The sequence below is a fragment of the Melanotaenia boesemani genome, chromosome 11 (assembly GCF_017639745.1).
Source record: "Melanotaenia boesemani isolate fMelBoe1 chromosome 11, fMelBoe1.pri, whole genome shotgun sequence".
In the NCBI taxonomy this organism is placed as follows: domain Eukaryota; kingdom Metazoa; phylum Chordata; class Actinopteri; order Atheriniformes; family Melanotaeniidae; genus Melanotaenia; species Melanotaenia boesemani.
In genome coordinates, this window is record NC_055692.1 from 17,004,250 (window position 1) to 17,027,675 (window position 23,426).

Genomic DNA, 23,426 nt, shown 5'->3' on the forward strand with positions numbered 1-23,426 from the left:
AGGGTTCTGCGCAGTATCTTTGCTGTTCCTAGGACTGCACTCTTCTGGACCGAGATGTCTGAGGTTTGTCCTGGGATCTGCTGAAGCCACTCTTCCAGTTTGGGGGTTACTGCCCCGAGTGCTTCGATGACCACGGGCACCACTGTTGCCTTTACTTTTTAGGCCTTCTCAAGTTCTTCTTTCAGGCCTTGGTATTTCTCCAGTTTCTCATGTTCCTTTTTCCTGATGTTGCAATTTCTTGGTATTGCGATGTCAACCACAACGGCTTTCCTCTGCTGTTTGTCCATCACCACAATGTCCAGCTGGTTTGCCATTACCATTTTGTTGGTCTGGATCTGGAAGTCCCACAGGATCTTAACTCGGTTATTCTCCATATACCTTTTTCACTTTCTGGATATCGGTGCTCAATTTTAACACATTAGTGCCTCCACCATATAACGTATTGTTAGAAAATAGTACAAATTCCTTGTTTTTTGCTGTGAAACCATATTTAACTTGCAGCACTTTCCTATTAGTAAAGTAATATTAGAGAAGTTGATAATTATTACAATAGAAATAATAGTTAAATAAAAACAGAAACATTTAGAAATAAGAAAAACAATGTTTATGGTCAGCTGCATAATAGTACAGTTATTCAGATGTCATGATTGTAATACAAAAGAATTTACTGTATGCTTGGATTTGAATGCAGTGATGTGTATTTTTGTCAAATTTAAGCTGTTGGAAAACAACAATGTGGAAAAAATTAAACATTTCCTAAAATGTTCTTTACAAAAAGGCCGATTAAGTCTGGGAAATGAGAAATGTTGTCCTTAAGAGGCTTTCATTGACCTACTGTCCCTCACTGACTGAAATATGACTGTGGAGACCATAGGTGTATGTAACACATTTCTCTGTCACAACTTCATCATCATGCCTTCCCTCCCAGTCTGTTGTCCATGTTCAGTTTCCTGGCTCATGGATTAATTTTGTTAGTTGTGTTTTTGTTTAGTAAAATGTCTGAGTGGACGTAAGTCACAAAACTCAATGCAGAACTTTTTTTGCAACTCACAGAGAAAAGGTTTAACGCCATCCTTAATCATCTCTCTCATTTTTCAACTCCTTCCATTATACATTCCTTACAGACCTTTTCATCCACTTCTGACTTATATCCATGCATAAATCTTTTCATACCTCCTTCTTCAAGCTCCATCTAAAAGATTCCTCTATCTGTTTATATGTTTGCTGCACAAAACATGGTTGTGTAGCCTATTTAAATGTAAAGCATTAAAGAGACTTATGAATGGATCTTACCAAGACAAAAACAAATCTATGATATTACCTTATCCCACCTCAGGGTATGTCTCCTCCAGTCTAAGAAGTCCAGAATGCAAAACTAACTGTAGGAAGGGAACTGATTCATCTTACTCTTGAACACAGTTCACCCACATCTACAACTCAGCTCCCATAAACATTGTCTCTCATGTTCCACAAAGCATTGAGGCAGAAAGGATTGCTATGTAAATTCACCAGTGAATAGGAGTAAATAGACAGGTTTAAAGCAGATTATGTTAAACTGCTTGTTAGTTTAAAGATATACTGAAGTGAATGGATGGGGATTAACCGATGTGCTGCTGAGCTACAAAAGTGTTTCACTAAAATTGACTTAATCCCTGCCTGTTAGTCAGTTCACATATCAAATAAAGGGATAAATGCCAGGAAAAGGTGAGTTTATATGTTCTATAAATCCGGCGGAACCACAGAAAATCCTAAAACGGAGATGTTGTATTTGGATAAGAAATATCTGAAGCCACAAGTCCATATTCATGAAGTGCACAAGAAGCTGCTGTAGTTTTCTCAATTACAAAAGTAAACAGGAAGAAAAAACAAAACAACAGCAAAAAAAAAAAAAAAAAACATTTTGCAGATAGGTACTTGTGGCACCTACTTGCTGCAGCAGAGCAAGATTTTTAATCCTTTCTCTTTTGTGTAAATGAAACAAAATGCATTATGACTAGTAATAATTTAGTAAGATGTTAGAGCTGCATTATGGTCTCTCAGAATTAAAGAAATGCCTGTCATATAGAGAAAAATTCAGTAATTGTATAATTACCCAGTTTTTCATATTTTGCTAGTAATAACGTAAAGTTTCACAAATAAGTTTAGAAAACAGAAAATTTGAAATAGATAATAGATTTATTAAGGACACAGATGCTTTTTATAAAAATATTAAGGTGTAAACAAAGGAAGGTTTAGATCCCAGTGGACCAGCTGACATGGAGTTTGGATAAATAAAAGTCCCACATAATGCTAGTAGTGGCTAATGTATGCAAAATTTTTACACCCACATTTTTTATTATTATTATTATTTTATTATTTTTTTTTTTTTTTTGTAAACTTTTTAAACTGTTTCAACGTATAAACATGTAGTAACAGACTCTGGCTTACAAGAAGAATCAAAATCCCTTTTTTAACTTAAAACAATGAGAAAAGTTCCCTCGGCTAAGTCAAAGGACATTTTTAGATAGGTGTGCATTTCTTCTGCCCATTAGGGTGCAATGAATTAATTGGTTTTTCTTTAAGAAAATTAATTAAATATATGACTGACTGACTGACTGACTGACTGACTGACTGACTGACTGACTGACTGACGAATGAATGAATGAATGAAAAAGAAATACTTTAAATGAACAGTCATAAAGAAATATTTGAACTGTCTGAGCTGGATGGTTTGCCTTTTTTTGTTGTTTTGTAATTTTGGAGATCAGAAAAATAAGGTTTATTTCCAGTGTTGCTTTGTAAAATTGAACAAAGTAATATTTCTTTTATTTCCTTGACAGGTAAAAACTGATCCAGTAATTGCTGTGGAATGACTTGTTGACCACGGGCATTGCCTGTGATGTCATCTAGATGGGTACAAAAAGACTTAAAAAACAATAACCTATGAGACATAGAAGCAGTCAGAAGAGGCCTTTTTATTTTGGATTCAAATATGTGAGTAGCTTCATTTGTCCTTAAAGTAGAGTTTTTACTGGTATTTTAGCCTCCACTTATCTCAGTATTTTGCTTCCCATCTTTCTTTCCTCTGCTCTTTGAACTGCCACTTCTCCCCTAAAGGTCACCGTGCTCCATTTATCATTTCTCCTCTTCAAAAATTGTTCCTTCAAACCACAGACAACCATCATTCTTCTCAGATCTCTTCTTTTGATTGGTCACCAGCCTTTTGTTTGCTCCTGTTTTTCTCTTTGGGTTTTACTGCTCATCCTTTGCTTGTTCCAGTCTTGAGCCATTCATCATACACCCAGCATGAGGGCGACGCTAGTCAAGAATAGTGTGTGTGGTTGTGTTTGTGTCTGTTGTGTAGCACCAGCCTACAATACCTTTAAAGTAACTGGTTTTAAAGGGGTCACTTCTCAATCTGCATTATGATAATGTCTCCCAAAGCAAATCACCAGACATTCATTACACACTAACACAAACACAGTTTCACAGCTACTGGGGGCAAATGCTGTCACAGTTTTTAAAAGGCTTCCCGTGGTTTGACATGCTTGAAATGACATTCTGGTTCACTGGAGGAGGGGAGTGGGAGTAGGAGTGAAGAAGAGAAAAACAGAAGTGGAGGGGGAGGAGGTTTGTGTGTTGGAAAAAATGTGAGCAGATGCGGAGGTGATAAATGAAGTATCTGCCCGTCATCTAGAAGGGTACATGAATGTTAGGGTTGTAAATAAACGGAGGAGTCCAACTTTAGAAGTTTTTTACTTGACTAAGACAGCTACAGGGCATCTTCTTTCAAAAACTCACCTGCAATCTTGTTTTTGTGAGACTGATCTGATGAAAACATTAGGTCTTTTTACACACTGTAGTGTTTGCACCTTGGTGAGGAAAGAACAAAAAAAAAAAAAATAAATATATATATATATATATATACTGTATATGTGTGTGTGTGTGTGTTTACACACAGCAAGTTGGAATTAGTTGTGTGACAGTGGCCATGGTTACATGATGTTTTTCATTTGGAATTAATAATTAGGAATTCAAGTTTTCTGCTTTACAATTACATGGAAAAGGTCATTCGGAATTGAAGTTGACATGGAAAACACATTTAATCACCTTTATTCAATTCCGCTGAAGATCTGATGGTTGGGAAGGATTCTGATGGGCGGACGTGATGTATTTACGTCTACTGGAAGGAAACCAACTCCAGTTCCTGCTTCTTTTCGTTTTGTCTACAACGTGGAAGACCACATAATAAGAACCATTTTCACTTTGATTTTGATTCTAGTTTTGAATCAGCAGCTCAACACTAGCATGCTACTTCACTTTGGTCAGCTAAGGAGGAGAAGTGAGCTAGATCACCATACCGTCATCACGACAGGACAAGGGAATGAGCATGCGCGGAACAACCAGAATTATTTTAAAGCAGAATGAACAAGATCAAGGAATTATTAAATTTGGATTTCAAACCAGAATAAAACAACCCCTTACTTTGGACTTGAGTTTATTTTGGAATGAGCATTTTCATTCTGAATTAAATGTTTACAAGGTCATTTTACAGAGGATTTTATTTTTATTCTGAATCAAAGGGGAATTAAAACTCTCAAGTAAACGTGGCCAGTGTTGGTAAGAGCAGTGTTCTACCTCCCTCTTAACACATGCACACCAATTTGAATCATATGGCTCAACTTTGCTCCCCAGTTCTGCCTCTGTAATTTTACACAGAGCACAAGTTAACAATAAAGGTACATTGAGACAGACTATGTGGAAAGTGTTACCGGTTACTTCATGTTGAGGATTTTGTGGGAAAACTGCTTTAAGCGGGCAGGATGAAGGTAGACAGTAGAAAATACGGGGGCAAAATGTGGGTTGGGGTGTTTATTTATGAACTGATTTTTTTTTTTTTCACCCTGCTATTGAGGAATGAGGCAGCCAGACAGGGTATTGTTAGTCTCTAATGACCAACATGAACAAGTGTGAGAAAGAAAAGAAGTGCAAATAACAACAGCAGCCACAAATGAGACAGATAATTATGAAAACAAAGACTGTTTGCCTCATCTATTAAACTCTCAAAACTTCAAAGATCTGTGTTTTGTGTTGAAATAAGTAGTAGCACATTTAGTGCTGGTTTAGACTATAATGATTTTTTTTTTTTTTTACATGCTGAAAGCAGAGTGTTCTCAGCACCCAACACAGTGTTTTGTCAGCAGCAAATGCCTTAAAGGCAAGAGGATTGCTCTGGAAAGGAAATGGTCTATTAGACTGTCTCAACCCATTTATTTATTAGTATGAAAGCCCCAGGCCTGGGTGATGTAATCTCTAACAGCTCTTTTAAAGTGTCTGCCAGCCACCTGAACAGCTCACCACTGTGTGAAGAGCTGTTTTGAATATTTTTTTTTTATATTAAATATACACATAGTGCTTTTAAATGTTTGAAAACTGAATATTGCTGCATGTAATAAAGAGAAAAGCTGCTTTTAACTGACAATTTCAGTTGAGACTGGAATCTGTGGAGCAGTCAGTGGGACAAACTTTAGATCGGGTTAGTTAGAATATTGTTTTGCATTTGCTGATGCAGTCTGTTCTGAGATTTTTACTGAATTTAATTTGAACTCTAAATCTTAACTACAAGGATATTTTTAAGGCAGGGCAGCTTAGCATTTGTGTATCAGAGCAAATCATTGAAATACATTATTTTTTTTAATTTAGCCAGAAGATGAGCTGAATGCAGCTCATCTATTGGTCTAGTCTTCACATTTAGGCTATGCAAATGTTTTACAAATACAGGAGCTGATTCTTTGAAGCTGCTGTATGTGGTTTATCCACTGGCCAGCCACTCACTTCCAATGCTTGATTGTATTACAGTTAAAAAAAAATTTTTTTTACAAGCAACATCTTTTTGCAGCTTGTTTGCAGATCTCATGTCTGAAATGAAGCTGAAGTAGTTTTCTGGTAACTGTTAGTTACAGAATCCCACAAATCCCACTGCTTGTTTTCAATATCCTGATCACCCTCCTCCTACTTTTTCTAAACCCCATCTTGCTCCTGTCTACTCCCTGCCCCCGTTTTCTTTCCACCCATGTTCTCCCTCCCAGTGTGTGTGTGTGTGTGTGTGTTTGTAAGTGAGTAGTTCAGCCCTTACTAGCAGGCAAACGAAGTAAACTCCCCCTTTTTTTTTCCCTCTCTCCCTTTTTCTCCCTCTCTCTCAGCTGGCATCGCTGCTACTGTCAGACCAGGTTGGAGGACAATCTGCTCCAACTGCTGCTGCTTCTGCTGGTATGTTTTGCGTGGTGTGGACTTTCTCACGTTGCGGCGGACCCACACACACACAGAGACAGACACACACACAGGGGCTTGCATGCTTGATACTCCCCCCTGCCTCTTGCTCTCACTCCCTCTCCGGCACATAGATACACTCAGAAGAAGAGGTGGTGTGTGTGAGTGGTGGATCCTGTCGTGTGGAGAGCATAGAGGAGAAGAGAGGAGGCGAGCGGCAGACTCTACGATGCCGGGGCAGGGAGAACGGCTGAAGTGTTGCCTCTGTCTATGTCTTTGGAGCCGGAGTCCTCTGCTGTTGCTTGGACTGTTCTCTTTACATGCACAAGCACACGGTGAGTTACCACAAACTTTCTTTATTCACTGCCGCCCTCAACCTTGTCAGGGTTTTTACTGAGCTTTGCACTAAAGTCACTCTCATGCAAGCTGCTCAGAAGATGTGCTCTTTACACTGCAAGACATTGTTAACTGAAGTGTTTTACTCATCAAAACTGGAGTACTTGTTCACTCAGCTGGACACTAAAATCCTTAGTTGGTACAGCTGAAATCTGTAGTTCTGGAGTTTTGTAAGAAGTTTGTGATGACAGTTAGTACTTAGTGAGTACTTAGATACTTCGATCTCTGGGTTTAAGTGTTTTCTTATGATTTTGAGGCAAAAAGTGTCACTGGATAATTAGATTTAAGTTTGAATTGCATTAGTTGTTAATGCCCGTTTCTTATTACATTTTTCATTTCTATTTAATGTAGTTATCCTTATTTTTATTTCAGAAGGAGACGGTAGTATTCTCTTTAGCAGACAAAAATGCATCACTTAATATACTGACAGTTACCACTAACTGCATCATTCGCTTTGCCTGTGACCATGTTTGGTATCTACAGTGTGATTTGTGAGGTGCTGGAAACAGAATGTGTCAGATTTAATACTCTGTTATGTTTAGTGTCACGATGTGTGTCTGAATGGTTTGGTTCTCTGTTACTGTTGTTTCCCTTGCACATGTTTAACAAAGGACACCCGTAGATCATCTTCACCAATCGGAATTGAAGGAAGTCAAATGATAGCATCTTTTAAGGTATCCAGAATTTATACTTCCACAGTGATTCTTGAATGATATTTTTTTTTTTCTTGTCTCTATCATTCATCTGTTAACAGTAATTTGAGATCATTTAAGTCTGGGGTCCATGAAGCCAGCAGTGGCAGACTCTTAGGTCTGGAGCTCGCCTTGACTTCTTGTCACCCCTCTCTCTCATTTGTCTTTTTCTGTCACAGTGACCGCTTGACTTTCCTGTGAAGTCCACTTTGAGTTATCCTGTCTTTTGATTTACTCCGCTCCTCCTGACAGATGCTGTTTTGTCATCTTTAACTAACCGTTGGAACGAGCAGCAGTTGTTTAGAATGCCACAGACATTTGAGCATTTGCACTACACACTTAAATACACATGGATACAAACGCACAAAGTGTTTGAATGTTTCGGATTCATGGTAACACTGACTCTTCTGTCCAAGAAGCCACAGAGCAGCTGCCAAGGAATAAGACACATGTTAAATCTGACACAAAGTTGGCTCTCTATCAAAACTACTTGTGTCGTACTCCTGGCAAGTCGTTTGTGCTGTTATGTCTTTAATACTGAGCTCATAGTGACTACGAAATATTTTCATTTTGTGCAGGCCAACTGTGTGGTTTCTATTCTTATTTGAATTACTGCATTTCTCAATTTGTGCTTGTGGGACATGGACAAAATCTTTCTATCATGATTGCAGTTTCAGGTGTTCTGAGGCTTTGTATAAAACCCAGCGCTCAACCTGTTGGTCAGTGAGAATGATGTGTGAAATATCTGGGCTGAATGCTCAGATTGCTGTAAAATGAACCATACAGGTGATATAAAGCTTTAAATCTGTTTCCCCAAATTTCTGAAAACAGCGGTAAACCTTTTATTTAACGAAACACAGCTAACATCAGTGGGATGGTTATGAGTCATGGTCAGATGCCAAGAACAACAACAAATGCTGGTTTATTAGGTTGTGTAATTGTTTCACTCCATGCACAGACGTATTCTAAGTCAATTTCTAAAATATGAAAAAACCTGCATATGCCACGTATGTAAAGTATATCTACATGGAGGTTATATTCCTGCCTTGGTGTATGTCGCATGGCACGGTTTTTAGAACATGCCTCCTCACTGAAACTGAAACTATCACCTAACAGTAAATTTTCTGGTTCCAGTATAGGTATGGGGATGTGCTTCTTTTATATGGTTGCTTATTAGCCACAATGGTTAGAATACAATATTTGTAATGTTAAGATTACAGGAATTTTCCTTCCATCCATCATTTTTCTTATCTGCCCCAGCAAAACGCATATTGAACAAAAAATATATAACTTTTCCTTGCAGGTAACATCCCACACTTCTATATTAGTACGTGCAAATCCATCAATTCTTTCAAAGTTTGTAGGTAGTTTTTACAGTTTAAATAAACTATTCTCTTAAACTAAAATGACTGCTACATTTAGATTTTCACTCCTAAAACAGAGTAATTATTATTTTTTGTTGAAGTTTGCCTATTACCAGGAATAACATGAGGAACAAGCTCAGATTCAAAGTCTGAAACAGACAGAGCACTGATTCATTACACCTTTCAGCCAAGATGTTATTTGCTCATTAAAGTTAAATGAAGTCACATAAACAAACACATTCAAACTGTCAAAATTGTATTCAAATAGCATTCACCTGCAGCCCCAAACTGCCTTGTTTACCAGCTGACACGCAGGTGATGGATTGGACCGACAACAGACTCATTCAGTGGTTGACACTCAGATGATTGATTGTCTGGGCAACAGATTCGGCTCTGAATGAACAGGCAAATATTTGTTTTCTAAAAAAAAAAGAAAAAAGGAAAACATAAAAGAAAGATGGAGCTTGTGGGGTGAGATTTCTTTGACTCACTTTCTCTTTCTGCATCAGCCTTTTTTGCTCCTATAATCAACCTTTCTCCTCCACATGTCTTTTGCGCCAAAACAACTCCCAGATACTTGACTCAGTGGAAGTCTAGACTCGGTCAGCTAGTGTTTCTCGGTGTTGTTGCTACAGGTGAAGTGCAGTCGTTGACGTGCAGCAGACAGATCCTGCGTTGTGTCTGCATGAAGGGTACAGTTTGCCCTTTAGCAATTTTATCGTTGTCTCTGCTGCAAGTAAATAAAGGACATTGTATTCATCATTCTGCAAGGAGAGAGGAGAGCACAGGGGAATTTACACACTTTACAAATCACACACTTACACATCTTCTGTGACCTTCCACCCACACAAGGCTGCAGCCCTCAATGTGAGTTCTGGGAAGTGAAGAGGGAGCGTGATAGCTTACATTTCATTGTCCTTGGTGGGAATAAGCACTGCTGGATCAGTTTTCACAGTCGCAGCTCCGCCAGTTGCTTTGCTTTTGTCACTGCTTGGCAAAGACACTGTTGCACACTGCAGAAATTTCCCTTTTGTGTAAAGAAAATATAACATCTTCTAGTCAGAGTAATCCAGTTGCCCATCAAATGTTGACCATGTGCCAGGCTGGTGGGAAATGTTTGGTTTGCATGTAATGGTGATGTTTTTGGTTTCAGACTCTATCTGTGTGTGTGTTGCCTCAATATTTAAAGTTTCTTTGTGTTAATTCATAATTATAATTGGCTGAATGTAGACTCATGTTGTTGAATGCGCTTGTGTTTTACTCTTTTTTTTGTACAAAAAGACTAAACAGATTGGAAGATCTGTATTATTTATATTTTTTTTTGCCCCGCAAACAATGACTTCAGTGTATTTCTTCAACTAAAAAGCATTCAGTTTAGTCTTTTCAGAGGCACAAACAGTGAAGACTTCTTGGTGACTGATTTCTCAGGAGGTCACTGACAAAACTATTGTCTCTGCAGACGACTGCCTCCAACATTTCTGCTTAAAAAGCAGCTTTTCAAAAAAGGAGAAGCTCAATGCTTTAGAGCTGACTCACTGTACCGAGCTGCTGCTGCTCTGCTGCTCGGTCTCTAAGCTTTCTGGCAGGATGTGTTCTGATCACTTGCTGGAAACTAGTACCTCATTAGAACTGCAGTATGCTGGCTGTAATGCTGAGAGGTAGGGTGTTGCTGCCTGTTGTGGGAAACACACTGAAGATGTCCCAAAGTAAACTCACACCTTAGATGGATTTTTTTTTTCTCTCTGAGGCATCTGAAGTATTTTCCTTTGACAATCCAGGAGCTACATACAGTGGTCTTCCACTGAGTGAGGTTAAAAAGGCAGGATGAAGAAAGCCTAATGCGGTGGAAGTAATATTAACGGGGTTGGTGACAAAGCAGTGACATAGATATGACGTCTAATGGGCCATGTTTGACCCGAACTATTAGAGTTGATGAAAACATTGGAGAAATAGTCATCTTGAAATGACCTCTAAAAGGTGAAGTAAGGAGAAGTGTGGAGAGTTTGGTACTGAAGGGTATTACATCCTGTAATTGATACAGATCCAGTAACTTCTATCCCAGTCAGATTACCGGTCTGGCGCTGACTTCTTAAGACGCAGCTGGAGCTGGGGAAGTTGTGTGTGCGTGTGTGTTTTAGAGAGCGAGAAACAGTAAGTGAGGAACACTTTTATCATGCGAGCCTTAGTATAACATTGTAAACCTTAAATGAATTTATTAGAGAAGAAATACGCATAAAAAGGCTGAAGACAAGTTGTCAGGTTCACTTTTTCTGTAGTTACGTTCAGCTGCAGGAGTTTCCTGTAGCTGCAGTGGCTTTTTGTGAAAGGCTGGTAGACTTTAAGATGCATTTTAATTGTGTGGGCTGCACAACATGATTTAACACAATGAAGTGATGGACAGAAAACAGGTGAGGCAGAGCACAGCAGAGCAAAGCTGGCTGCCACAGCCACATCGCACAGGGACTAGAGAGGCTTAAGGTTTTCCATGCACATGCACCCCCTCCACTATACTCTACCCTCCAACTACTCCCTGCCTTTCAAACCTTTTTTTTAAGTTTGGGAGGGGGATTGCAACCTCTGCAAAAAAAACAAAAACAAAAAACAAGTTGGAAACAGTTGGAAAGATAAAAAAAAATCTACTTGAATAAAGTTGCACTCCTTTTTGATAACTGAGGGTTTTGCTGGGTTTTGAATCACCCTTTCGTCAGATAAAGTAAGTCCCATTAATTGATTCATCTGTTCCTGTGGCATTTTCCTAACAACCTCTAGGTTGTCTTTGACTGCACAACCATAATTGTATATGAAGCACAATAAAAATAATGCATGTGGTTTTAAGACTAAGAGATATTGTAATTGTAAATTACAAAAGAATCTTCAAGATCTAAGATATCAGTGCTACAACATGGCAGCATTAACCTTTGGGGCCACTCTGGGAACTTAGTCTTTACTTAATTTAGTGACTTTTTTTAGCTTCATAAGTTATTATTATTATTATTATTATTATTATTTGTTATTATTTTTTTCCCTCTTTTTATGCGAATGTAATTTTTAGATTTACACTTAAAAGTTGAGACATAAGTTTCCTTCCTTTGAGTTTTTAAGATGTGAAGAAGGCAGGTGGATAAAAGAAGTAAGTGTCTATGTCAAGAATTTGAAGACAGAAAAGGTTTGTAGTTATCATTTTTATAACAGGAAATAAATAAATTAAAAAAAGGATTCCCTAAAGATTAATCAGCACACAAAGAGATTTTGAATCTCTTTGTGTTCTGACCTGAAGTTTACGATGAACCATCTTATTGAATCATCATGAAGGGTTAGTGGTATAAAGCAGAGGTCCACAACATTTCTAGTTAAAGTTCCTTGGGCTTATTGAAAAGGATGAAATCATATTTTGTGTTGGTCAGAGGTAAATCACTGCTGCTTTAAATCCTCATCCTATGTAATGTTTTTTTTTTTTAAATGGGGAGTAAGCATCATTCTGTGTGTTTGGTTAATAGACAAAAAAAGCAAAAGAAAGGACTGAACACATGAAAGAATGTGACAAAAAAAAAAAAAAAAACAACAAAAAAAAACATAATTTAAGTTAATTTGTTGATATTAGAATACACACTTTTAGCCAAATGGCTTTGCAATAGAGACGCTCATCATATGCTATGATAGGTACCTAATGGGCGATCCAGATGGGAGTGGATTTTAAGTATGTGTGCATGTTTGTGTACAGGCTTCAGCCTGCAGCATGTTTGGCCAGTGTGATAGTACAGCGAAGGCCTGGAGCCGCTGATGGCTGATATGTGACTTAGTTAATGGGAGGCTAATCAGGCATAGGAGACGGTGAGACGCATAGAACTGTAAAAACACATGCTCTTATGCAACTGCACTTTAACACATGAATACACACTAATATCCACATTTCTCACATTATCCACACATAAATAGGAAATACATTAATAGACTTCAATACACACACACACACACACACACATATACACAGCAGAACACATGCATACATTTATCCTCCCTCACTGTACACATATACATGTTGTAAATGGATGGAAAAAATAACAGTTTAAATCTGTGGAGATGATTGAGACATGACAGCCTGGAACTTTGGGAAATAAACACATGGAGGCTGTAATGTTAACACCATCAGGCCTCCCTCTACACACACTCCCTCTCCTCACAGCGTACACTCACCTACACACATATGCTGTTTGTAGGCTCTTCATCGTTTTTCTTAAATTTAGATTTCTTGCGTTTATCAGTCTGTATAAGCAATCATTTTCACTGGTTATTAGTGATCCATTAAATTGTTTGCATACTGTAAGTAATAGTGTCTATTGAGTCTGAATGGGCTGTGTTCCGTGCCTCTATTGTCGAGGCGGCCAGCCGCAGCTGTGGCCGTAAGGTCGTCGGTGCCTGTCGTGGCGGTAACCCCCGAACTCGTTGGTGGACACCGACAGTAAGGGATGCCGTCAAGCTGAAGAAGGAGTCCTATCGGGCCTTTTTGGCCTGTGGGACTCCAGAGGCAGCTGATGGGTATCGGCGGGCTAAGCGGAGCGCGGCTTCGGCGGTCGCTAAGGCAAAAGCTCGGGCGTGGGAGGAGTTTGGAGAGGCCATGGAGAATGACTTCCGGACGGCTTCGAGGAGATTCTGGTCCACCATCCGGCGGCTCAGGAGGGGAAAGCAGTGCTCCGTCAACACTGTGTACAGTGGGGATGGGGGGCTGCTGACCTCGACTCGAGACGTTGTGAGGCGGTGGAGGGAATACTTCGAAGACCTCCTCAATCCCACCAACACGTCTTCTGATGAGGAAGCAGAGTCTGGGGTAGCTGGTGCTGGCTCTCCTATCTCTGGGGCTGAGGTCGCTGAGGTGGTTAAAAATCTCCTTGGTGGCAAGGCCCCGGGGGTGGATGAGGTCCGCCCAGAGTTCCTTAAGGCTCTGGATTCCTTAGGGCTGTCTTGGTTGACACGCCTCTGCGGCATCGCGTGGACATCGGGGGCAGTCCCCCTGGACTGGCAGACTGGGGTGGTGGTACCCCTCTTCAAAAAGGGGGACCGGAGGGTGTGCTCCAACTACAGGGGGATCACACTCCTCAGCCTCCCCGGTAAGGTCTATTCAGGGGTGCTGCAGAGGAGGGTCCGTCGGATAGTCGAACCTCGAATTGAGGAGGAGCAGTGTGGTTTTCGTCCCGGTCGTGGAACAGTGGACCAGCTCTATACCCTCTTTGGGGTCCTCGAGGGGGCATGGGAGTTTGCCCAACCAATCTACATGTGTTTTGTGGATTTGGAGAAGGCATTTGACCGTGTTCCCCGGGGACTCCTGTGGGGGGTACTCCGGGAGTATGGAGTGCCGGACTCGCTTGTAAGAGCTGTCCGGTCCCTGTACGACCGGTGTCAGAGCTTGGTCCGCATTGCCGGCAGTAAATCAGAATCGTTTCCAGTGCGGGTTGGACTCCGCCAAGGCTGTCCTTTGTCACCGATTCTGTTCATAACTTTTATGGATAGAATTTCTAGGCGCAGCCGAGGTGTCGAGGGGATCCGGTTCGGTGGCCTCAGGATTGGGTCTCTGCTCTTTGCAGATGACGTGGTTCTGTTGGCTTCATCGGGACGTGATCTTCAGCTCGCACTGGAGCGATTCGGAGCCGAGTGTGAAGCGGCTGGGATGAGAATCAGCACCTCCAAATCCGAGACCATGGTCCTCAGCCGGAAAAGGGTGGAGTGCTCTCTCCGGGTCTGCGATGGGGTCCTGCCCCAAGTGGAGGAGTTTACATATCTCGGGGTCTTGTTCACGAGTGAGGGAAGGATGGAGCGAGAGATCGACAGGCAGATCGGTGCGGCGTCCGCAGTGATGCGGGCTCTGCATCGGTCTGTCGTGGTGAAGAGAGAGCTGAGCCGAAAGGCAAAGCTCTCGATTTACCGGTCGATCTACATTCCTATCCTCACCTATGGTCATGAGCTGTGGGTAATGACCGAAAGAACGAGATCTCGAATACAAGCGGCCGAAATGAGTTTCCTCCGCAGGGTGGCCGGGCTCTCCCTTAGAGATAGGGTGAGAAGCTCGGTGATCCGGGAGGGGCTCAGAGTAGAGCCGCTTCTCCTCCACATCGAGAGGAGCCAGATGAGGTGGCTCGGGCATCTGGTTAGGATGCCTCCTGGACGCCTCCCTGGTGAGGTGTTCCGGGCACGTCCCACCGGAAGGAGGCCCCGGGGCAGACCCAGGACACGCTGGACAGACTACATCTCTCGGCTGGCCTGGGAACGCCTCGGGATCCCTTCGGATGAGCTGGTGAATGTGGCCGGGGAGAGGGAAGTCTGGGTTTCCCTGCTTAGGCAGCTGCCCCCGCGACCCGACTCCGGATAAGCGGAAGAGAATGGATGGATGGATGGATGGAAGTAATAGTGTTTTTGGCTAACTGAGAAAATCTTATTTTTATATTCTTTTTATGGCGTATACTGACAGTTATATGTGTTCTGAGAGAGAGTTTATGGCTTCTTACAATATGCTCCTTACACCCTAAGTGTGTGTTTTTGTGATATCGTTTATTCCAGTTCAGGGTTGCGGGGAAGGTGGAGCCTATGCCAGCAATTAGCGGCCTAGAGTCAGGGTACACCCTGGACAAGTCACCAGTCCATTAAAGGGCCAACATAGAGAGACAAACAACCACTCACACTCACTCCTAGGGAGAATTTAACCTAGCATGCAGGTCTTTGGACTGTGGGAGGAAGCCAGAGTATCTGGAGAGAACATATGCATAAACTGGGAGAACATGGAAACTCCACACAGAAAGGCCGCTCACAGTAAAATGAGACCTCAGGTGTCACTTTATCATTTCATTGATCAGGAAATTCAACCAGCAGCCATAAAAAAACACACATTGCCATAAATTAGGATATGAATTAGATAATAAAATAACTTGGTAAAAGCTTTCAGAATATAAATAAAATCCAAAGGGGAAACTTTGTAATTTCTGCTCTAAGTATTAATTCTTTTTTTTAAAGCAACAATAAACATTGGCTACAGAATAGTAAAGAATATTGTAAAATTCTAAAGATTTGTATCAGATACTACTTTCTGCCAAAAAAAAAGGCAATTTAATAATATCGCAATGACATTGCATCATGGGAACACTAACATTAAAAGTTACCTGAAATTCCATGTTCAGACATGAAAATGCAAATATTGTTTGTTTTTTTCTCCCAGTCTCCAAATTCATAAACAGAAGTGACCAACACAAAGTAAACCCATATTCTTTTTATTATCCATTCTCTTATCAGCCAACTACATAGTTTTTCCAGACTTTTCCTCGAATCCAGGGTTAAACTGTGTGATGTTGTTAGCGGGTTGCCGTGACCCATGTCAATAACCTAATCAAACCCTGAGCCTTGGCTGTAATCAAACTGTTTTTGTGCATTCCAGTTGAATAAAGTTAAACATGTGGGCTGATTTTTGAGCCGTCAAGGTTTTTACAAATGCCATACATTAAATTTGAACTTAAAATTTTAATTTAAGTCACACAAGAATGTTGAGATTCGTAACTTTTTGTATGTTTTGGTCCTGATGATATAAAATTATACCTCTTCCTCGTATTTAGGGAGTGTTTTCGACTTCATGAGATGCACTGTGGCGCGCTGTTTACTTCAAGGCTGTGTCACATTTTAAGGATGAGTGTTTGAGAAAATCAAGGAGTTGATTCATAGTTAAAGTGCAGCAATCACTCAGCAAGGCAGACAAGTGAGTGTTGTCGTTTACCTGCAGTTCAGTCTCTGAACAGATCAATACATTATCTGAAGCATAATTAAATCATTATGCAATGCTTTGTAAAACATTTCTCTCATGTCATAACACTACAAATGACATGTTTCTTTTTTAAATAAAATTAACATTTAGAATTTGATTTCAGCAACTTGTTGCTGGTAAAGTAAGTCAGAGGCATGCTTACCTCCTCACATCCTCTTTTCATAACGCTGTGTATGGATAAGAATGACCAAAAAAGAAATTACCAAGAGAAATATGCGTAAGTCAGTTTTACATAGGGTTATATTACTACCTTTTGCAAAGTTCATTTATACAACTGTGATGGCAACATCAACACAGAAGATGGAGGATGGATGGATGGATGGATGGATGGATGGATGGATGGATGGATGGATGGATGGATGGATGGATAGATGGATGATACACTGCTGGTTTTCTGATTTAGGGTTGCAGTTTTAAAAGTGAAATTGTACTTCTTCTTGCTTATTGTTGTATTTTAGAAGCTCAACCTTCACTGAGTATTTCTTTTGCATTTTGAATGGACAGCTGACATATCTGGACTGCAGGCCGAATGATTCGGCACCAGCACCTGTTTTCTTTCAGAGTGTTATTGTTGTGATGCATGCAGGAAGCAGATTGACATTGTCTTACTAAAATAAGCAAGACTTTCCCTGAGAACTGAGTATAGGAAAGGAGAAATACTGCCGTTTTTAGATGTCCTTTTTTTATTGATATGAATGCAGTCATGAATTTTCTTAATTTTTTTTCATTGATCAGTGTGTCAGTTCAGATTTCACAATAAAATTGTGTGTTGTTAAAAAAGCACTACGTATCCTAAATAAAGCTCTAATTTGGCATCCACCTTGCATCCTACCTGTACGCTGACCTCTTTTCAGACAGTCAGAGTCAGTCCCATGCTGACTGTTGTCTTATATCTTGCTCTGTCCCTTACTCTTTCTTTTCCCCCTTTTCCTTTGTTTAGTGTCCTCTTGCATTTCTTTGATGAATCAGCTACTGTGCACATTCCAATCAGCCATCGTGTTGATGTCCAGTTTTTGCATATGATGCGGTGCGTAAAGCGAAACTCAGCTGGAATGTCACACAGCTTCCTGGTGGCTCCAGAAATGCACATTATAAATGTCACTGTGCCATCAAATGACTCAGAAATGCAGAGTTTTAGGGTTGAAACGTTACTTTAGTGCTACTTTAATGCCATAGTGTTCAGATGTTTAATATTCCAAATTCTCTGAATATTTAATGTTTCTTTGTTAATGATTTTAATTATGTTTAAAGTGGAACATTTAAAATCAGTTTTTTGCACTTTTATCAATAAACTATGTTTTAAAAAATAACTGCCAATCAGTTCTCCTTTTAATGTATGTTTGATGTAGCATTTAAAATTTTTTTTTTGGGGGGGGGGGGGGGGTGCATGCATGTACGTATGTGTGTTAATTTCCACACAGTGTGTGTTTCTGAGCAGAATTCTAAGCTGGAGTTATATTTTCCAGGGCCAACAATCAGCGTGACAAGTGTGAGGCCATTGTTTATCAGTTTATGGGCATGGTTTTTGCATACCACCATGATGGAACAATGAGTCACATGATGATATCATGGGAGTAGCATATCCAATAAGATTAAAAATAGCTGCCAATTTTGTATGACTGAGAGGGTGTGTATGTTGTAACCCGATGCTACTTATTATAAGCTGGGTTGCTGCTTCATTGTCTAAAAATGTTGTATTCTTTGACAGCAAACAGATTTTGGCTATGCGGTGTGCTAGGAAATAGTTGTGGTCAAACTGCTATTCAGTCAGCACTGGAGGCAGTTAACTGTTGTTTTTGTTGGTAAGATATTTGTCAGAACTGTGTATGACAGATTAGCCAAAGACAAATCAGTGTCTAATTTATTCAGGCTGTAGGCATATATGAATGTTATGTTAAAGGAGGAGTGTGCATTCAAAACATCTTGTTATGGATCTAATGTTTAATTTGTAGTTGACATTGTTTGAAAATCACTGTAGGAAAACCATGTTTTTGTACAAGAACAAAGAGAACACTTGCCAGATTCTCCATTAGTAGGAGTAAAAAAAAAAAAAAAAAAATGGAGACCAACAGTGGCAACAAGATATGGACACATTAGTTATTGTAAATTAGTATACTGTATGTTTTCTCTTATTATATACCAGAAGAAGACAAAAATGAGAGAAGCTTAAAATTTGCCTTGTTTACTGGGTAAACAAAAACACTGGCCATCAAATAAACATGTTACAAAAGCAAACATTTATTTTAATGTTTAAAGCTTAGATTATATTTCATTTTCATAAATGTACATTTTTATGTTATCACAAAATATAGGAGCTGGTTGTGTTGAGCTAGAGTACATTTAAAAGCCTACACTGATATAGTGATACTACACAGGCACCATGCCTGCTGCGTTTCTGTGTATGCTTTTTCATATAAAGCATTCCTCGGTGACACACACATTTGTCTGATAGAATACAAGAACAGATGCTCGAAGGAATCTGCAGGGGATCACCAAAGCTTTTTGTTGTTTTGCAGCAGTTATTTAAATGGAGATTTAGAGGACTAACTATAACTTTTGAACTTCAAAGTCAGCATGTTTACAATCCAGCGGTTCTTTATTTTAGTCTAATAGTGTTTATTAGGATGGGCGGTGACAGAAGTTCATATCAAACACTCATCATAGTACCACAAAATGATAGAGTAAGCAGTAAATAAATTCAATAATATAATTTATGAGTTAGATTAACAAAAGGGAATTTCTTGTCTTTTTGGCCAGCTGGGACAGATCAGATTAGCTTCACCAGACTGATGTGAAGTGAAGTTGAGGACTGCACAGCATTGCGGTATAACAACTTCTTTTTTATTTAATAGTTTTGCTTTCGTAACAAATTCATTTGAGGTGGTAGCATTTCGTCAAATTAGGACAAAGTTTCTGAGTCAGATCTGAACCACTGGCATCAGACTTACTAACAGCATACAGCCACAGCCCACTGATTCAGCCGGATGCCCGCTGTCTGTGAATTGATGTGGGCTGTTTTGTGATGAGTAGGAGCACACAGATGGCCATGAGAGGGAGAAAAGGAGCTTTTGATAAAAAGACCAGCTGGTCTTCTTTCTCTCTTTGCTTCGTTCTCTCACACCTCCTTCAAGGATCATTTCATCATTCCCTTGAATTCCAAAGGGAGCGCTGATGGCCTTCTGGATTTATTTCAGAGTTCCAGCATCCTTGTGTATCTGTCACTCATCCCCACAAAAAGGGGACACACACATAGACTCTATCCCACTTTGCTGGTTGAAGCTGGAAGATGACAGCTGTATAACCAAAGAGTGGCACTTGATCATTACCGCATCATTCATCAGCGTGACATAATGAAGGAAGGCTTGAAGGACTGTTGATGATGTTGTGTTGGAGAATAGACTGGCTGAACGTATCCCTCATTCCCACACGTCGCACTAGCTTTTTTTTTTTTTTTTTTTTTGTTTTTTTGTGAAGTTTTTCAGAGAAATGTTTTAAAAGCTGAATTATGGCTGAGCCATACAATTTTATTTCCATGCATTTTTCTCAATTCTTCTTAAAAGAACCACTGAGTTTGTTGAATGATCTTTTCTCCCAGGTGACTGATTACTGCTTAAGTTAGTTCTTAAATATCTTCTTGCTCTTGATCCATCTCCTTTATTATGTCCAGGATTGTGGAACAGTCCATGAAAGTGGGCTTCAAATGTGGAAGAAGAAAGATTCAGACTGCAGTAAAAATTCTGAAAGTGTGAATAAACAGCAAAAAAACCTCTTAAGCCCAAACTTTTACAGTTTTAACAAAGCACTAAAAAGTTATTTTCAAGGGCATTGACACATTTTAACAAATAATCCCACACAAAGTTGTAATGGTCAAAATGGGCAATTGAAATGAATTAGTTGTGTAAAAACGTTGCCACATACTTGAAGGCAAAACACATGCGTATAGCCATAACAGTGGGGCAGGTGACCTTCACTTCCCAGCATACAGCCTGCATATCACAAAGTGGGGTTCATTAACGCATTCCTGCTCGTGTGGGATGACTCGGTTCATCTCAGCACTGACATGGAGAAGGACGTGGAGTTAAGAGCAGGAACTGAATGTACTTCAAACTTAACAGAAGAACTGGGAGGAAAGAGGAAGAGAAAAAGAACTTTTCACCCTCCATATTTCTTTTGCCATACAGACCATGTCAAACACCTGGAAGATGAACTGCTACTCTGAAGGGAGTGTTGTCAAATGAGTGTGTTTTAAGTGGAAGGGGGAGGCAGGCAGTGTTTACATGGGATGGTGAAAGGGCTTTTCTTGTTGGCCTTGTTTGACATGGCCAGGAAAATAATGACTATGTTCAGTCTGTTTCTGCTCCTCTCTGTCTATCTTACTCTAGATCTCTTCTCTTCATGTTACTCTCATGCACAATATCATTTTTCTCCACCTAAATAACTCCTTTTTTTTGTTTAAGTTTGCACAAAGCTACATCTGTTAAAAAGAAAAGGCCAAAGCATTTGGGGGTTTGAGGGGCCACACTTGTTAATTGCGTGTTGACAGTGGCCCCCATATCCTGCCCTCAAGCCAGAAAAAGCCTGTAGGGGAGACCTGAAAGCTCACACTAGTAATCTGAAAGGCTGTTTTAGTGAAAGAGTTTGGGTGCTGGTAAAGTCAGTCAACTTTTAGACAACATTTAGACATTAGCAATAATCTGTAAGACCGAGATCTGGCCTGATCAGTCGATGTGTGAGTGTTTTATATGCAGCACATAGACGTAAAAGAGTTTGAGCTTATAGATTTCACTGAGGCTTATGTTTTCTTTTTTGTTTTTTTCCTATCAAAGATAAGACTGCAGGGGAAATCTTCTTGTTATCTTAAATGTTCAGCTACATTCACATAAAGCTGGAACCAATTTTATTTTCTGTAAAGATCGGATCGTTTTGGGAAACTTCCACACAAAACCACTGAAAATCCTGCAGTATATATGCCAGGGCTGTAGGTGGCACTGTATAGCTGCCACAGAAATGAACAGAGAAAAGGATGTGATGTAAACAAACATAAATAACAAAAGAAGAAGAAGAAGAATTAAGTTAAAAGAAGAAATTTGTGTGGATTTTGGATTTTTCTGTAAAAGCCATAGCATGCTCAGTAGCTTCTGCAGATCAAAGACAACGGTGTAATCAGTGTATTCCGCCATTGTTGTAGCTCTTAATGGGTTTTGTGCATGTAAGTAAAGGCAGAGGTGGGACAATGTTGTGGTCAGTTCAGGAAAGTGTTGGTTTTGAAAATAGAAACAAAGCTGTGGCATTTGCAAATTTTTTTTTTTTTTTTTTTAATGGTGTTTTCGGGCTCCCAACACGCCTGTTCAATGTGGACGAAACATCCAAATGATAAAAATCTTATCACACCTAAACTCATCTCTGTGTGGAGATTACTTTTAGAAAGTCCTCCCTCGGACAGATGGAACATGCACATAGTGAAACTAGGAAAATCTTTGTACCAAAGTCTAAGATGCAGAACAAGCACAATTATAAGATGTTAAAATGCATTATTGGATTGGATTGCATTTAATTAAGTAAAAATATACTTAAAGTAAGTAATCATTCTTGAAAACAAGGTTTAAAAAATGAAACCATGTTGGTTGTTTTGGATATAGTTGGAAATCATCTATAAAATTTCATGAATCTAGATTCACAGTATTATTATTATTATTATTATTATTATTATTATTATTATTATTATTATTATTATTATTATTATTATTATTAAAGAGTTTAGAAAAAATTCAAACATTTTGTAAACATGATGCCTACTTAACTACAACCCAAGATGCTCATTACCTCAGACCTTTTGCATAAGCAAACCCTGCAATTAAAGGTGTAAAAGATGGAGGACAGTATCACAAAGGCTAGAAATATGTAATGATAAACAGCATGATGCATGATCACAATCACAGGATACCACAACCTGAGAAAATTCCTGAAAGAGGAGAGTTGGGAAGCAGCAGGTGTTCTAGTTAAAAAGATACAAACAAAAGGAAGAAACACTACAACAGGGTGAACAGAGCCACAATAAATAGAGCTTCTTTAAAATACAGATAATTCATGATAGTTTTAATCATAATTATTAACATTTTGCTGGCTGTTTCACCCATTCAGACTGACAAAGAGCAATTTATGTAAATAAATAAATAAATACAACTAAAAAGCCATATTGCAGCGTTTCTTTCTCTCTACCTCTCTCTCACTCCATGTTTGTTTTTCTCCCACTCCCACACACACTCACACACACAGTGAGCAGCAGCCAGGGATCCCAGGTGCTAGTTGGATGTGAGAGAGTATGTTTTGTCAACAGCACAGCAACACCTCACATGACAATCGGGTGGGCTTGCACTGGGAACACTGGTGGGACAAGAAGAATGGGAGTAAACTTAGATCAGGAGGTTTTACGAGAGAACTGAGGAAAATCTGGGAAAATGAATCTTAAGCAGGCTTTGAAAGTGGAATAAAAAGTCTTAACTTATTTATTTAGTAAATAAACTGAAGCAAGGCAAAAACTGATAAAGAGATTGTGAATGAGGAAGAAGAAGAAAGAGAAAAGGAAGTAGTTGGCAATAAATAAAACAAAGTGAGTGAGCATTATGGAGTGGGATGGAGTGATGGGACAGAGGGAGGGGGCAGAGTGAGAGAAAGGGTGGAAAAGGCCAGTGGCCTCTGCTCTGTCCCCTCTGTGTGCTGCTAAACGGCCCACCAGTTCCCCGCAGCTCTGTCACTTCTTGTTTGTTAATCCCCTATTCTTCTCCCCCTCCTAGTCTTCCTCGCTCCCTTTCGCTCAAATCGGTCAATTGTTAATGTGACCCCTTTAAACCCCACCGTCCCTCTCTTTCCGTTTTGTCAACACATTATTTCTGTACAAGAGGGACACTTTGAAAGAGGAGTGCTTGA

General features: G+C 39.7%; 1 protein-coding gene across 2 annotated transcripts in view; it reads left to right on the forward strand.

Annotated features, from left to right (window-relative positions):
- bmpr1ba (bone morphogenetic protein receptor, type IBa) overlaps positions 1-23,426 on the forward strand; it is a 68,512-nt gene that overhangs the window by 37,563 nt on the left and 7,523 nt on the right. Inside the window, exons 3-4 of one of the 2 annotated variants that reach the window (XM_042000534.1) lie at positions 6,183-6,249; positions 6,384-6,584. In XM_042000534.1, the coding sequence (XP_041856468.1) occupies positions 6,479-6,584 (106 nt within the window). In that variant the 5' untranslated portion in view covers positions 6,183-6,249; positions 6,384-6,478. Of the gene's footprint in view, positions 1-6,182; positions 6,585-23,426 lie in introns of both variants that reach the window. The other variant, XM_042000533.1, reaches the window with a different exon arrangement.